The following is a 14,760-nucleotide window of genomic DNA, read 5'->3' on the forward strand; positions in this document are numbered from 1 at the left end:
CCTTTTCACGAATGTGACTTACCGAATTAGACTATTTACCGGATTTGTAATAACATAAGCAACACGACGGGTGCCACATGTGGAGCAGGATCTGCTTACCCTTCCGGAGCACCTGAGATCACCCCCAGTTTTTGGTGGGGTTCGTGTTGCTTAGTCTTTGGTTTTCTATGTTGTGTCATCTCTACTATTATTTGTCTTTTTGTCTTTTTATTTTTAGCCATGGCGTTGTCTGTTTGTTTTCGATCTATGAGTTTGACTGTCCCTCTTGTATCTTTCGTCCCTCTTTGATATGAGGTTATAAACATTATAAAATGTTGTTGTATTGCCAATGAAACAGTTATCCGAAATATGCATAGAAAAAGGATATAAAGAAACACGAGTCACCGCATATTCTTAATAGCAATGACGAACGCCAACACTAAATTGAAATATGAAAAAATATGAAATAATTCAAAGAAACAAAAAAAAAAAAAAAAAGAACAACAACCAGTGGCCTGATTTTAGTTAGAAGCAATACACATAACAGAAAATAGCAACAGGCAACAACAAAAGACAACCCATGGCTTACGTGCAGGAAAAAGGCAACATAAATCGTTTAACGTGATTTACTATGATTTTTATAGCTCAACCGTCTCCCTACCACGAGAGGTGATGTTACAGTACTATAATAGAGCAAAAATTTCTTTTCATTTCAATGATCATACAGAATGAAATTGAAATGTTTAACGTAAAGTTATGTTGTGATGATTTGTTAAAATATCATATTCATATATAGGTATTTTCAAAAAGATTATAAAGAGATTATTTTGTGTCTAATACCTCCTTTTGTCTAAAAGATGAGTCATGTCTGTGGTAGACGTATATATGTCTTCAAGCATTTAATAGTTTAAAAGGACAATTATTTAATTCAAATATTTGTTGTATTAACAGTTTTGTCTGGTTTTTATGTATGTTTTGCGTATATCAATATAAACTGCATACTATTATATATTGTAAACTTGGCTTGTAATGCTTTAACAAATGCATGACGTTTGGTACTTTACCGTTTATGATTGCACACAGTTAATCTATTGTATATATTATTATATTATGCGTTTGTATATTTTTACTAAATTGATTTGTTCAGAAGGAATTACTGTTCAAAAAATGATAACAGCCCTATATAAATTTCATGCATCTGGATTTAACTTCACCAGGAAGATTAAAGTCGAAAACTGAAAAACCAAGGATGTAAAAGAACCAAAATAGTTGAAAAGCTATAAGACAAAAAATAGAGACTAAAAAATAGCCAAATCAACTATATGTTCTATGATGGACGGAACGTAGCAGAAAGAAAATACAACATAGCAAAGTTATACAATACATAAAAATAAAAATAAAATAACCAAAATACTTTTTAACGCAATCATTACATCACACCAAAGGAATTTCAGATATATATCCATCGTATCGACAATAATTATATAACAATTTCAAACTAGTATGTTTTTTTTGTAATTTGTATAGTATTTTCATGATATATATAAATATCTATCACCGAACAATAAAGTAGCAACGTTAGAATAAATAATATAGATTAAATATACATTTGTGTTTTTTAATCAGTGTGCTAATTTAATTTTCAGATTTACAATGTTTAATCAAAGCATTAGCAAAATATACCCATAAAAATCAGTGAACGTAATCAAGACGGACACGTCTGAGGAGGATTCAATTGATAACGATTTATTACTTTCGAGATCACGACACCTAATGTTTCTAAGATAACATTCACGGAGTACATCCGCGACCAAACGTTTAAATTAATTGATTGATTGTTGGTGTTAAATTCGGCTTTCATCAATCTTGGCTATATATACTCGGCCAGTTTTTATTCATAGAGGAATCCGGAGTACACGATGGGAACAATCGACAGGAAACTTAAATTTTAGTCAATTAAGATCGGATATTAAAGCACTTTACTTCCATAGGGTATGAACTAGGAAGGCGAAAGCAAGTGGTAATCAAAACGTTCTAGAAAGCAAAAATTCAAACAATAAGAGACATAAACATGATTTTAACAAAACTGCTAAAACTTTTTAAGATGATTTTTTTTATATAAAAAATATATCATAATGATGATGTGCCATTTTTAATCATTCTTAAACTCACCAATGGTATGATTGTTAAAGGTTTGCTTAAAAGGAGGTTTATTTAACAGATTCAGAATTTATAGTAGACATCTCCATCAGTATTCATAATAAGAGATTTGATCCGCCACTAGCAAATACTAGATAACTCAATGCAATATAAAAGCAGCATATTTTGGTATATATATAATTTATACTTTGAGCTCAACTACGTCATCATACTTACAACCAAAAAGAAACAGTTTTTTGAATTTGATATCAGACGTTTGTTATTTGTATCACAGATCTTAACAATGCTGGTAATCTGCTATATATTAAAAGGTATTGGTTAAGCTTAAGACAATATTTTACTTGTGCTTGTTTCCGGAATCTACTACGAATCAACATAGACTTGTCATACCAGTCTCTCTCTGTAATGAAATTGCGAAATTTAAATCTGTTGTAATGACCATTTTTGTAAAATTAATGTAGTTTTTTTTTAAATGTCTTAGAAAATTTTAAATTTATTTATGAAATTTACTGTGGCTCTCAGTTTGTGGTTTTGACATGTTCATACCAATAACATACAGAACGGTCTATCGGTGTTCGTTTTTGGTAAACTTGAAATAAAAGTTGCAGATTGAAAACAAAAGGATGCAGAAACAAAAGATTATACATGAATAGGTCGACCGAAATAACCTGAGATTTTTTTCGTTAATTTGATTCATATGCAGTGTTTATGCATTCAGATTCTTTTTCTTTGGTTTTGGCTATTTTTATCAAGAGCTACATGATATTAGTGAAAAATATTTTTGTAGAATTGCACCAGGACCAGTGTGTGGAAATTATAAATCCTTACTTTCTCTTCTCTGTTTTTAATTCTATAATTCCCCACCATTTGCATTTTAGAGCTATGGTCCATCGATTACAACTTTCATTTCAATCTGTACTCGAATTAAAAGAATTTGAAATTTGTATTCAATATACAATTATTATCATTTGTTGTGTGACTTAAGACGAGAGAACAAATCTAGTCATTTCATCAAGTATGTATACGCGTTTTGAACAGTTCAGTCTTATAAGAAACTATCAATTCAGCGTAGTTCATATTCATGTAATAATGCTGCAAACCATATTTATAGAACAATGCTGTACAAATTAAACATTCATTTAATTGAAAAAAAACCTGGATTATAATTGGCAGTGAAAGAAGCGAAACACTTGAAGTTTACTACTCCAAAATTAACTGGTGCATTATATCTGTTGTAATAACGGTGGGTTTTCAAATAACCTATACATGATATACAATGTATATAATTTACAATTGTTTATCATACGTTACATCACAACCACATGTGTTATATATGTTATTTTCTGACAAATATACAAATATCTGAAAAAAGAAAATATAGGCAGATTAAATATCTCGTCGGTAAAATCACAAAACAGTAAAAAAAAACTTAAATATGGGAATTGCATTATATATCATATGACCACTATGGAGCATACTGTTTAACTTTAAACATGAAATGATTGTTTGATAGACAAACGTGATACCGACATAATCTACATGAAAGGCCGGGGGGGGGGGGGGGGGGTACTTTTATGTTCGGTTTATATTGTAGATATACAAATAAGTCAAAGGCTTACACTGTACGATATTCACCAATATTGAAGGCAAGACATTTTATCCCAAAAACTGTGTTTTCAAGATGTTTATTTGAATGATATTTTAATGAAAATATTTGATAAATATCTTTATATATTGAAGTCCTAAACGTTTATCAAAATGTTATCTGTTATTTGTTAGTAACATTTATAACTTAAAGAAATACGCACACAAATGAGACAATAACCCAAACCTTAGCAAACTAGTAGAAAGTAACTATACGACCATATCTTTTAATAGCACGCTCATGAGGGTTCATAAGGGTAGAAACTTATTTCACTTTGAGATGATAAAACACAAACATATTAAACCCAGCCACATTCTATATCCACGTGTCCCAAATCAGGAGCATATAATTCGGTTGTTGCCGTTTGTTGCTGTTTATCATATGTATATTCCGATTATTGTTTTATGCATTATTCAGGCAGTTTGTTTTTCTCATTTGAATTGTTTTACAATTGTCATTTTGGGCTTTTTATAGCTTACTATATGGTGCAGGTTTGGCTTATTATTAAAGCCGTACGGTGACCTACAGTTGTTTACTTCTACATCATTTGTCTCAAGAGGACAGTTGCTTTATTGGCAAAAGTACCATATCATATCTTCATATTTTTGTATCACAGATATAATACGAAAGAAGTATGACATATTAAATCAGGAAGAAAATAAATAAGGAACTGATAATCTTAATTATTATCTAGTCGGTGACATTAGATGAACTGCTTATAATTCCGTGTGTAATATATAATACTTCCTTACGTTTTAAACTTCATTTTATTATGATATTTCATGACACCAGAGAGTTTCTGATTTATTGTGTTTCCTTGAGGAGCAGTATCAATGCAACAGTTTTATGTACTTTATCTAGCTGCCTGTAGGACCGAACAAATGTTGGCCCCACTTTTAAATGATGTGCAGTTCTTTTTTTATTTTTTGTGTAGGCATGTGGTCATTCCGTTTAAAGGTGCATTAAACCTTTTTTATTGTGTGTTTGTATTTTACGATATATGGTCTAAAAAGGTAAAATAACTGATAGTGTTATAGAATCAGAGAACTGTCTAAACTCAAATTCGTGTATGTGTACCAAGTCAGACCATATAGACCGCGTGATATTCGTTGTTTACATCTGTCTCTTTCTTTTACATCCTATTCTTTGGAGTAGACCGGTTTTTTTGGTTGTTGCATTTTGGTGAGCTCCATGAAACCAAAATTAAAAAGATTTTTGATTTTTTTTATATATGCATATATGCAAGTGTGGGAGGTGGTGGTGTCATGTATTGGGGATGACGGTGGTTGTTTGACACAGTCACGTCTCAGTCATTACAGCTGAATGGACGTGCTGGGTCAGCTCTCCTTTATCAGCTATCTGCGGTGAGGGTTTACTGATAGATGGATCAACGACTTACTTCTTTCGATGACAGAAACCAATTCAACGCTGTACAGTAAATGTTTGTTTTCTACGTAAATACCCGCTTCAGCATACACTCCAAAACCCATTATGGTTGGGGGAGTGTTATGCCGACTGATGTCCGAGGGCTGTATCCTAGGTGTTGAATAATGGACCTCAATTTCAGTGTCTCACGAATTTGGTCCTGATAATGCTTCCTGTCATCGTTATAACTACGTCCGAGACTCATCGACCAGTACTCCATCATCGTAATTAGTGGGCTACCAAGCTGACCAATCTGGCCCTGAAAGCAGCCGTTGTGGAGTATAGACTGCAAGAAAAAACATAAAAAAAGTCAACAAACCAAACCAAAACAACTCACCAAAACCAAGATGGCCGCCTACCAAAATGTAAACTTAAAACCTATTGCACATGTTCATTATGAGCGTGATGAAAGAACCCTTTTCAAACATAAAGAATTAGGGTTTTGAACCAGATTAACCTGTTTATTGAACATGAAAATTTGATAGTGCGATCGGGGCATTGTCTTTTATGGACGCATATTCTTGTGTGTATCAATTTCTATATTCCCGTTTTTGTTTTTCAAAATTAAATGAGCCTAGACTCGGGAATACATATATATTTCAAGAATAACTATGAATACCATGTATTAACCATTTCAACAAATCCACTTTATTATGATGCATATAATTCGGTGGTTGCTGTTTGTTGCTGTTTATCATATTTATATTTCGATCAATGGTTTATGCATCAATCAGGCAGTGTGTTTTCTCGTTTGAATTGTTTTTCATTTGTCATTTTGGGATTTTTATAGCTCACTATATGGTTCGGGTTTTGCTTATTGCTGAAAGCCGTGCGATGACCTATAGATATTCACTTCTACGTCATTTGATCTCTGATGGAGAGTTTCCTTACTGGCAATCATACCACATCTTCATATTTTTATATTAAAGATATAATACGAAAGAAGATTGACATATCAAAGCAGAAAGTAAACAAACAAGGAAGTGTATAATCTTAGTTGTTATATAGTCGGTGACATTAGATGATCCGCTAATAATTTAGCGTGTAATATATAATACTTCCTAACGTTTTATTATAATATTTCATGACACCTGCGAGAAAATTTGTTTCTGATGTGTTTGGTTCCTCGAGGAGCAGTATCAGTCCAACGGTTTAAGGTACGTAAGCTAGCTTCCTGTAGGACTGACCAAATTTTGGCCCCACTTTTAAATGATGTGCATTTTTTTTTATTTCCTTGTTTAAGCATGTGGTCATTCTGTTTGAAGGTGCACTTTACCTTTTATTGTGTTTTTTATTTTACGACATATGGTATAAAAAGGTAAACGGGTTGATAGTGTAACAGGAGCATAGAACTGTTTAAACGCACTCCTCCCCTCCCCCAATTTTTGTACGTGTACCAAGTAAGACACACCCTTCCCCTCCCCAATTCTTGTACGTGTACCAAGTGAGACCATATCGACCATGTGTACCAAGGCAGACCATATAGACCATGTGTACCAAGTCAGACCATATAGACCACGTGTACCAAGTCAGACCATATGGATTGCGTGTTATTCGTTGTGTTCATCTGTCTCTTTCTTATACTTCTTTTTCATTGTAGTAGACGGGTCTTTGTGGTTATTGTATTTTGGAGAACTCTCCAGCCTTTTTAGTGATTCCTGTTTTTACCTTCACTTCATTGATATTTTTATTATCTTATTGCGATAGACAAGATAGAAAATACATAATTGAACATGAAATGAAAATTTCTTTATACATATAGTATGATACAATTTACGGAAATCACCATTATTATGGAAAACGACTCAGTATTTTGAATATGATGTTTGCACGGCGATATGAATATGCTGGTTTCCACATAATCCACAGAGCAGTGAGACTTCTATATTCAGTTTTCTGTTTTACTATCAAAGCAAATAATTCCATGGAGACATATCAGTCCGTGTGTATGCAGATAATCATTCGATGATTTTGTAGTTTCTATGTGAGAATTTTTATATAGTAACGACTCTTCCTCCTACAAGTAAAGCATATCATTAATCAGTTTTTTTTTAAATAGATATGATAGACGGTGGAAACAAATAACGGACTATCCACCAGTGATACCAAAAGAATAAAGTTGAAAAAATTGAAACATGAACTTTCTTTAATAAAACATAGTCGACCTTTACGCATATTTTCGCACTATAATAGTCATTAAAGAAAAACTCATTTCTTTATAGAATTGTACGAAACAAAGGTACAAAAATGAGGTACTTGATCAAAATTATTAGTAATATAATTTACCAAATATGTTTCGTAGCCTAAGTTTGTTAATAAAACAATCACAAGGAACTTTGACAACTATGCTGCTTTATAACACATTTACTGCAGGATATCAGTAAAATTAATTAAAACAAAAAGTTGAGACTATAGTTGCTTTGTAGGAAAATTGCCCCACAATGGTATGTACTATACAAATAAGAAGATGTTGTATGATTGCCAATTAGGCAACGCTCCCCCAGACACAAAATAACGTAAAAGGTTAGCAATTTATAGTCACTGTACGGCCTTTAACTTTGAGCAACACCAATACCTCTATAAATACTATAAAACTGAGGAGATGTTGTATGATGGCCAATGAGACAATTATCCACCAGAGAAAAAATGGTAGTAAGCAATTATAGTCCACCGTTAGGCCTTTAAAAATGACAAAACGTATACAATATAGTCGGTTATAAAAGGTCCCGAAATGAAAAATGTGAAACAATTCAAATGAGAAAATTAATGGCCTTATTTATAACAAACAATTTACGAAAAGCATATATGAACAAACGACAACCATTGTACTACATGTTCCTGACTTGGAACAGGCACATACACAATTGGGTTAGGTTTAACTAGTTTGTTACAGGTACATCTCTACATACATGCCAGAGATGTATCTTTCCAGATCAGGTGAAAATCATGTTGATTGGATTTCTCCATGACGAAAGAAGGTCGGATAAAACATGGACAATTGTTATTAATAAATTTACAAGACATTTGCATATCAACAAGTATCGATATAAATTTAACCGTCTTGTAAATTGAAACAACAGCTGATACATTCTTTGAGTCCACTCCAGAAAAAGTAAGACGATGCTTTTACAAACGTACTGGATACATGCCTGGTCATTCTGTTGGTATTTGCATACCATCGTTTATGGCACTGACCAATGGGTTGTTTTATACATTTATAAGATAAAAAAATTGGCAAACTCATCAATTATAGCACTGACGAACTGTTTAACAAAGAAACACAAAATGACATTTAGACAAAGTACATAAGCAAAAACGAGAGACAAGAACTCAAACTATAACAAATGAAAAAAGAAAAATAACTGGATCAGCAAAATTAAACATCTTGTAGGACCCTTTGACAGGCAAATAAAAAAATTGCAACATCCCTGGTATATGTTTAAATGACTTATTGGCATGATTACATTATTACCTGTTGTTGGGGATAGTATCATAGTAACAATTTGAATAGATCACTGGTCTTCATTCTTCTGTCCCTTTCTTGTCTTAATCAGTGATTTCTGAGCATCAGAACTATAAGTACAAATAAAATATATATAAAAATTACTGTCCTCTTAGTCATGGTCTATTCACTTTGAAATTTAGCATAGATTACATTTTAAAGTTTGTGATTAGATCAGCTAAATTGGAACCACTTATGATGTATGGTTTGCAGTTGTGTTTAGCATTGGCATTTCTTATTTCAACAAACATTATTAGGCCCTTTATCTTCAGTAATGGTTCATCTACTTTGAATACTGAATATGTATTGCTTTTAATTTCAACATTTTCCATCAGATTTGCATACAGGCAAAACATATATATGTGTCATTTTACTTTTTTACTTTTAACATATTTTAGAGACAAAATGAAAACGAAATACTTTTATCATTTTAAAAAACAAACACCGACGAGAGCTGGCGAATTCACTGGTAAGCAAAACACAAAACAACCGTCCATCTTGGACTTAAACATAAAGTTATATACTGGTACCAGCGTCCACCAACACGTACCAAATTAAATGGTCGTTTCCTTGGTGTATGTTTTTTTTTAAGCTTCCATCTTAAACATTTCAATCAACAAAAATGTTTTACTGAACTAAAATTATTAACATAAACTGTGAATAAATTGTAAATTTTTTTAGATTTTTACTGAAATTTCACATTATTGCAGGAATAAAAGCTGGAGACCATCGTACACCAATATTTCTAGAATGAAATAGTATTTTATCAAAAAAGCGGTTCTTTCATAGCTGAAACAAATGCAGTACAATGGAGAAATACTGGATTTTATATGAGCAGATTTCATGAAAGTGAATTAGGGAAACAAAATGTGAGTTTAATGTTGACCCTAATTACTTGTTGCTTTGACAAAATCAAATGGCCTTGTTGTCATTGCAACCAGATCTCAATGGTCTGAAAAGTTTTTTTTTTTCATTATAACATGTTACATTTGTATTTAGATTATTTAAGCCAGTTTTTATCAAATTCTGAGATATTCATGTTTTTAGAAACTGCCTGATCATTAGGCAGACTGGCACATATGTACTGAATAGTGCATTACCCATTAAAACAAGCAAGCAATCTGACCTTATCTTCGCCATTCTCTATATGTCTACTATTGACAATTATATTTTGAAACGTTCTTGTCAAATGAGCATCAAGGGCTGTTACATTTACATGAAAACATATACGAACTTGGCAAACTTTAAACGTTTTTTTTTAATTTTATTCAATAATGTACGAACATGTTCCACACGACAGGTTTAATTTGCTATAGAAACATCAATTTTGTACTATACAAAAATGTATAGATTTTAAGAAGTCGTTTTGGTGTATTACACGTGTTATGGCGTACAAGATATGACAAGTAGGTACACAAACCTTTTTTTTTTATTCAATTCAATAATGTACTAAAACAAACTTGTCCGACACGACAGGTTTTATCTGTTATTCAAACATTAATTTTGTTCTCTACAAAAATGTTTAGATTCTAAAAGGTCGTTTTGGTATATCACACATGTTATGGCGTACAAGTTATGAAAAGTAGGTACACAAACCTGATGCCATTGTTAGTTGTATTGATTTTCAGCAAGATTGTTTTGAAGGAAAAACGAGTCCTTAACAAATGTCGGTAATAAATCAGTAAGCTGGTCAGTAGTTTTCGCATTTCCTGATATCTGATATTCCTTTCGTTTGGTTTGTATCTTCGAACACTCCTTTCAGTTATAATGATAAAATTGAAAAGTAGTTGGGCTTCAAATGTGTAGTTGGAGGTGCTGAAATAATTGAATTGATACAACGGAGTCTTTACTTTTGATTATATATGCTTACAGAAGGTTTGCATCAATCATAAATAAATGTAAATCAAAAAACAAAGCAGACTAATCTGTATCTATGGTATCCTGTATTTTAAGTTCAATTTCGATGGGAAAGATACGTTCAACATAGTTACGAAACTTTGCACTATCTAGTGAGGGGACATCCTCTATATAGCGGAACTTGAAGTTAAATATATATATTGCGTGCTTCATAGAGTTACTGCATAAAATCTATCTTATTTGAATTACGGAAAAACCGACAAAAAGAGGAAGTTAGTTCTCATGGGAATTGTAATTGTTTGTTGAAAAAAACGTCCTTTTCCCCAAACGTTAATAATATGATAATGTTGGATTCAGTTTTTTTTAAGTATGATAAACTCATCCTAAATACAGAGCTATCAATTGTGTACATGATACGTTTAATATTTGTCATTTCTATAGCTTACTAAGCGGTATGGAGTTTACTCACCGTTGAAGACCGTGTAATAACATATTGTAAATTTTTGCGCCATTTAGTCATGTTAGTCTCGGTAAAGTGTTTTCTTATTGGCAATCATACCACATCTTCTTATTAGCATATTATAAAATGTTTTTCGTACTTAAAATGTATGTTATATTTGTATTATTGTTTAACGTTAAAGCCCCGCTTACGATACTAAAAGGACTTTATGGTTTCTGGTCAGTGCGTCTGAACGTTTCGTATAATTTTACAGTTTTTTGTCAAAGTAGTTTACCATAAAGATGAAGTCACATTTACATTAAACTTAGTTCATATTTTCATTTTGATGAAAAATATTTTAGTTAAATCCCTTATTTCGGATTTGATTTAAACATTCAAATTGAAATCAAATACAGTATAATCTCTTGAACAAATCTTGTTCGAAATAGCTTCTTTTTTATTTCTTTTAACTTTTTAGATATATAGTAGAATTAAGGTGTGTACAACAACATATATAGATAAAGAATAACAAAATGTATGAACAAGATGAAATGATACGTAATGACAGATATTTTGATACAGAAAATAACCTTCAATAGTGTCAGTCCTATTTCAAAATGCGTCAGCACAGTAAGTTATTTATTGTTTAAAATGAATACACTTATGCATCTACATGTGTCAGCACAGTGAGTTATTTATTGTTTTAAATGAGCACACTAATTTATACAAGTAATCACATACATTATCATATATAAGAAAAAAATCAAACCTTAGCAAGCGTGGTTTCGTATGTGTTCATCCCCATACATAAGTAGACATTTACGGGTATCTTTGACATACAAATACTGGCCGAACAATGACCATTAGATTCGTTGTCTAGAAATGTACTAGTACATATATATATTTTAAGCCTTTTAAGGCTCCGAAAGGACAAATGTAAAAAAAAAAAAAAACAACTCAAACGTGAAAAATAACGGCTTAATTTGTGTACAAAATAATAAACGAAAAACAGATAAATTAAACAGTAAAAAACGAAAACCACTGAATTACAGGCTCCTGACTTTGGACAACCACATACATAATGTTGCGGGGTTACACATGTTTGCTGGCGCTAAAACCTGCCCCTAGCCTGGAAAGTGGTGTAACAGTACAACATAAGCACAAACTGTCAAAATCAGTTAAAAAGGATTAAACTCATCAGATCGAAACAAAGCACAAAACAAAACAAAAAAACAAAAAAAAAAACACAAAAGACACAACGAATAGACTTGTGAGTACTCGCAGTTAGTTACTGCATTGTTATCTGTTTTACATTTGCTGTTTGGCTGTTCTGTATAGACTCTTATTAATATAAACAGGTGTTATTTGTGAGAGAGAAAAGAAAAACAAAAAATGATTATCCTGTTCCAAAATATTTTTTTTAATATGTAAAAACATAAAATTTAGTTACATTGCATGCACTTACAAAAAAAAAACAAAAAAAAAAACACGCAAACTACATACCTTAAATGCTCGTTTAAGTATAACATGCTGTTTTACCCATGAACACATCTTATTGGTTGACAAAATGTCAATTTAAATCGCAGCTGTTATTTGTCAACTTTGTGTTACTTAAAATCGTATAAATAAGTAGAATCAACACAATTGTTAAACCACTGGGTACATTCAAGTTACCTTTTGAAGAGATATTCCAGCAGTCACTTGCAATTGTTTGAAAAATATGAAAGTATTATTTCTAGCAGTAGTTTGCGCTGTTGTTTTCGCGGATGTACTGGATAATGTGCTAGGATTTAAAGGTAAAAACAAGTTAATCTGACAGAAATTGAATCGTATGCTTGCTTATTTTAAAGTCATAGATTGAAATTAAGATTTCAAAAACATAAAGTTTACACTAAAGTATTTACCTTTGTTCCTCATGTGCCTTGTGCGTAGTCATAAATTGTTAAAGAATAAAAATATTTTCGGCTATGAACATCATTGTTTCTCTTTGTGTAAGCATTGATATTCTAAAAGTTGCAAACATCAGATGTAAGAAATCTTTATTTCAATGAATTTAAGTATTTTTCATATAAAGGAACTTGAATTTCTGGTTCCAATTGTCATGACTAGTTCTAGTCTTTGTTGAAGACTGTATGATGACCTACAGTTGTTAACATCCTTATTGTGTACGTGTGGTTTGTTCTCTGATTTAAAATTGTATACATTTCCTTATCTGAATATTTGCATAAGGTACGTTTGAAGAAAAAGAATATTATAAAATTGTTTTAGATATTGAGATGAAAATGATTTTAAACATACAAATGCAAAACTCAAGTGCTATTAAATTAGATAAGTGTGACGAAGAACATTAACTAAACTGAATGAAATAAATAACGAACATAATGGAGAGTATTTTTTAATGGCGATATGGAAACGATAACGATAGCTTTACAGATATAGAAGAATTAGCTTGTCTTTATGGACTACTGTATCAGTTAAACATATTAAACATCTTATGTCGCTATCGACAATTTAAAAAGTTGAACTAGCAGAAACGTGCCAGGTATAGAATTTAGCTGTCAACATCAATTCAATATCAATGCCCAATATTGTGTTTGATTCTACACATATAGTGACAGGTACGTACTTATATCGAAGCTTCATCGTCGATGAGGTATTATTTTGATACCATACAGTGTTTTAGACATACATATAACTCAAAATGTTGTATACAATTTTGACTCATTGAGCTATAATTAAAGATCGAAAAAAATTATGCATTTATCTTTTTACCAGAAATATCACTGATTAAATTCCTTCAAGGTAAGTGAACTGTTGTATGGAAAACACATAAGATCGGCGAACACTTATTCGAAGTTTGAAAATCAGCAGTCGAGTTAACACACCAATAGAATAGAAATGGAAACGAGTAATGTGTGAAAGTAACAATAACCGGACCAAAGTGCAAAACACAGCACAAGGCGACCAGTTGGTCTTAAAAGAAAAGAGAAATCTTGCACTCGAAGGCAAGCTTCAGCTGGCCTCTCAACAATAATACTAGTTCAGAATAATGGACGCTACATTTAACTCCAAAACATACAAAAGAACCACAATTAAAACAACACACAACACCAACAAAGGCTACAGGTTCCTGACTCGTGACAGGCACAAAAATGTGGCGGGGTTCGAAATGTTTTGTTAGATATCAACCCTCTCTTATACCTATAGCCAATGTGAAATAAACAAACACATAGCAATACGCACATTTTTAACGAAATCAGCGTAAGAATGGGAAACAAAAGAAGCTTAATAAAATGACAATGATCAACATAAACTAAGAACGGACTACTAATAGTTACTGTCGTGGTAGCTTCCGACCTCCATTAAACTGATCGAACGATAATGTCTTCATCAGATCACCAAACAATCAATGTATTTCGTAGTATCATATTAATGGTAATCTGTTTTCCAGAAGAAGTAGAACTAAGGAAACAAGAACCACAAGGACCTAAAGGACCACCAGGAATGAAAGGTATTAATCAACATCCGGGTATGTCAAAAACAATCTGGTAAAAATGCATCGTATGTGTTTGTTAAAACCCATACACATAATTCTCATTTTTTGTATTCGTGGCATTTAAAAAAAAATGTTTGAAAGATTGCAAACAACTCATCTTTTTAATTTCTAAAATAACATTTTGAATTTCTGTTCAATTTAAAAAGTCATGTATGTATTTGTTCCTGTATATTGTGAGATGCAAAGAGTAAGGTACG

At 31.8% G+C, this 14,760-nt stretch overlaps 1 protein-coding gene across 1 annotated transcript in view; it reads left to right on the forward strand.

The window, feature by feature from the left end:
* The first annotated feature begins 10,039 nt into the window (after positions 1 to 10,039).
* LOC127721715 (collagen alpha-1(XXVIII) chain-like) overlaps positions 10,040 to 14,760 on the forward strand; it is a 251,015-nt gene continuing 246,294 nt past the window's right edge. The window contains exons 1-2 of the mRNA XM_052228513.1: positions 10,040 to 10,117; positions 11,486 to 11,637. Coding sequence (XP_052084473.1) covers positions 11,625 to 11,637 — 13 coding nt within the window. The 5' untranslated portion in view covers positions 10,040 to 10,117; positions 11,486 to 11,624. The remainder of the gene's footprint in view (positions 10,118 to 11,485; positions 11,638 to 14,760) is intronic.

Source organism: Mytilus californianus, unplaced genomic scaffold (assembly GCF_021869535.1).
Source record: "Mytilus californianus isolate M0D057914Y unplaced genomic scaffold, xbMytCali1.0.p SCAF_12, whole genome shotgun sequence".
Taxonomy (NCBI): domain Eukaryota; kingdom Metazoa; phylum Mollusca; class Bivalvia; order Mytilida; family Mytilidae; genus Mytilus; species Mytilus californianus.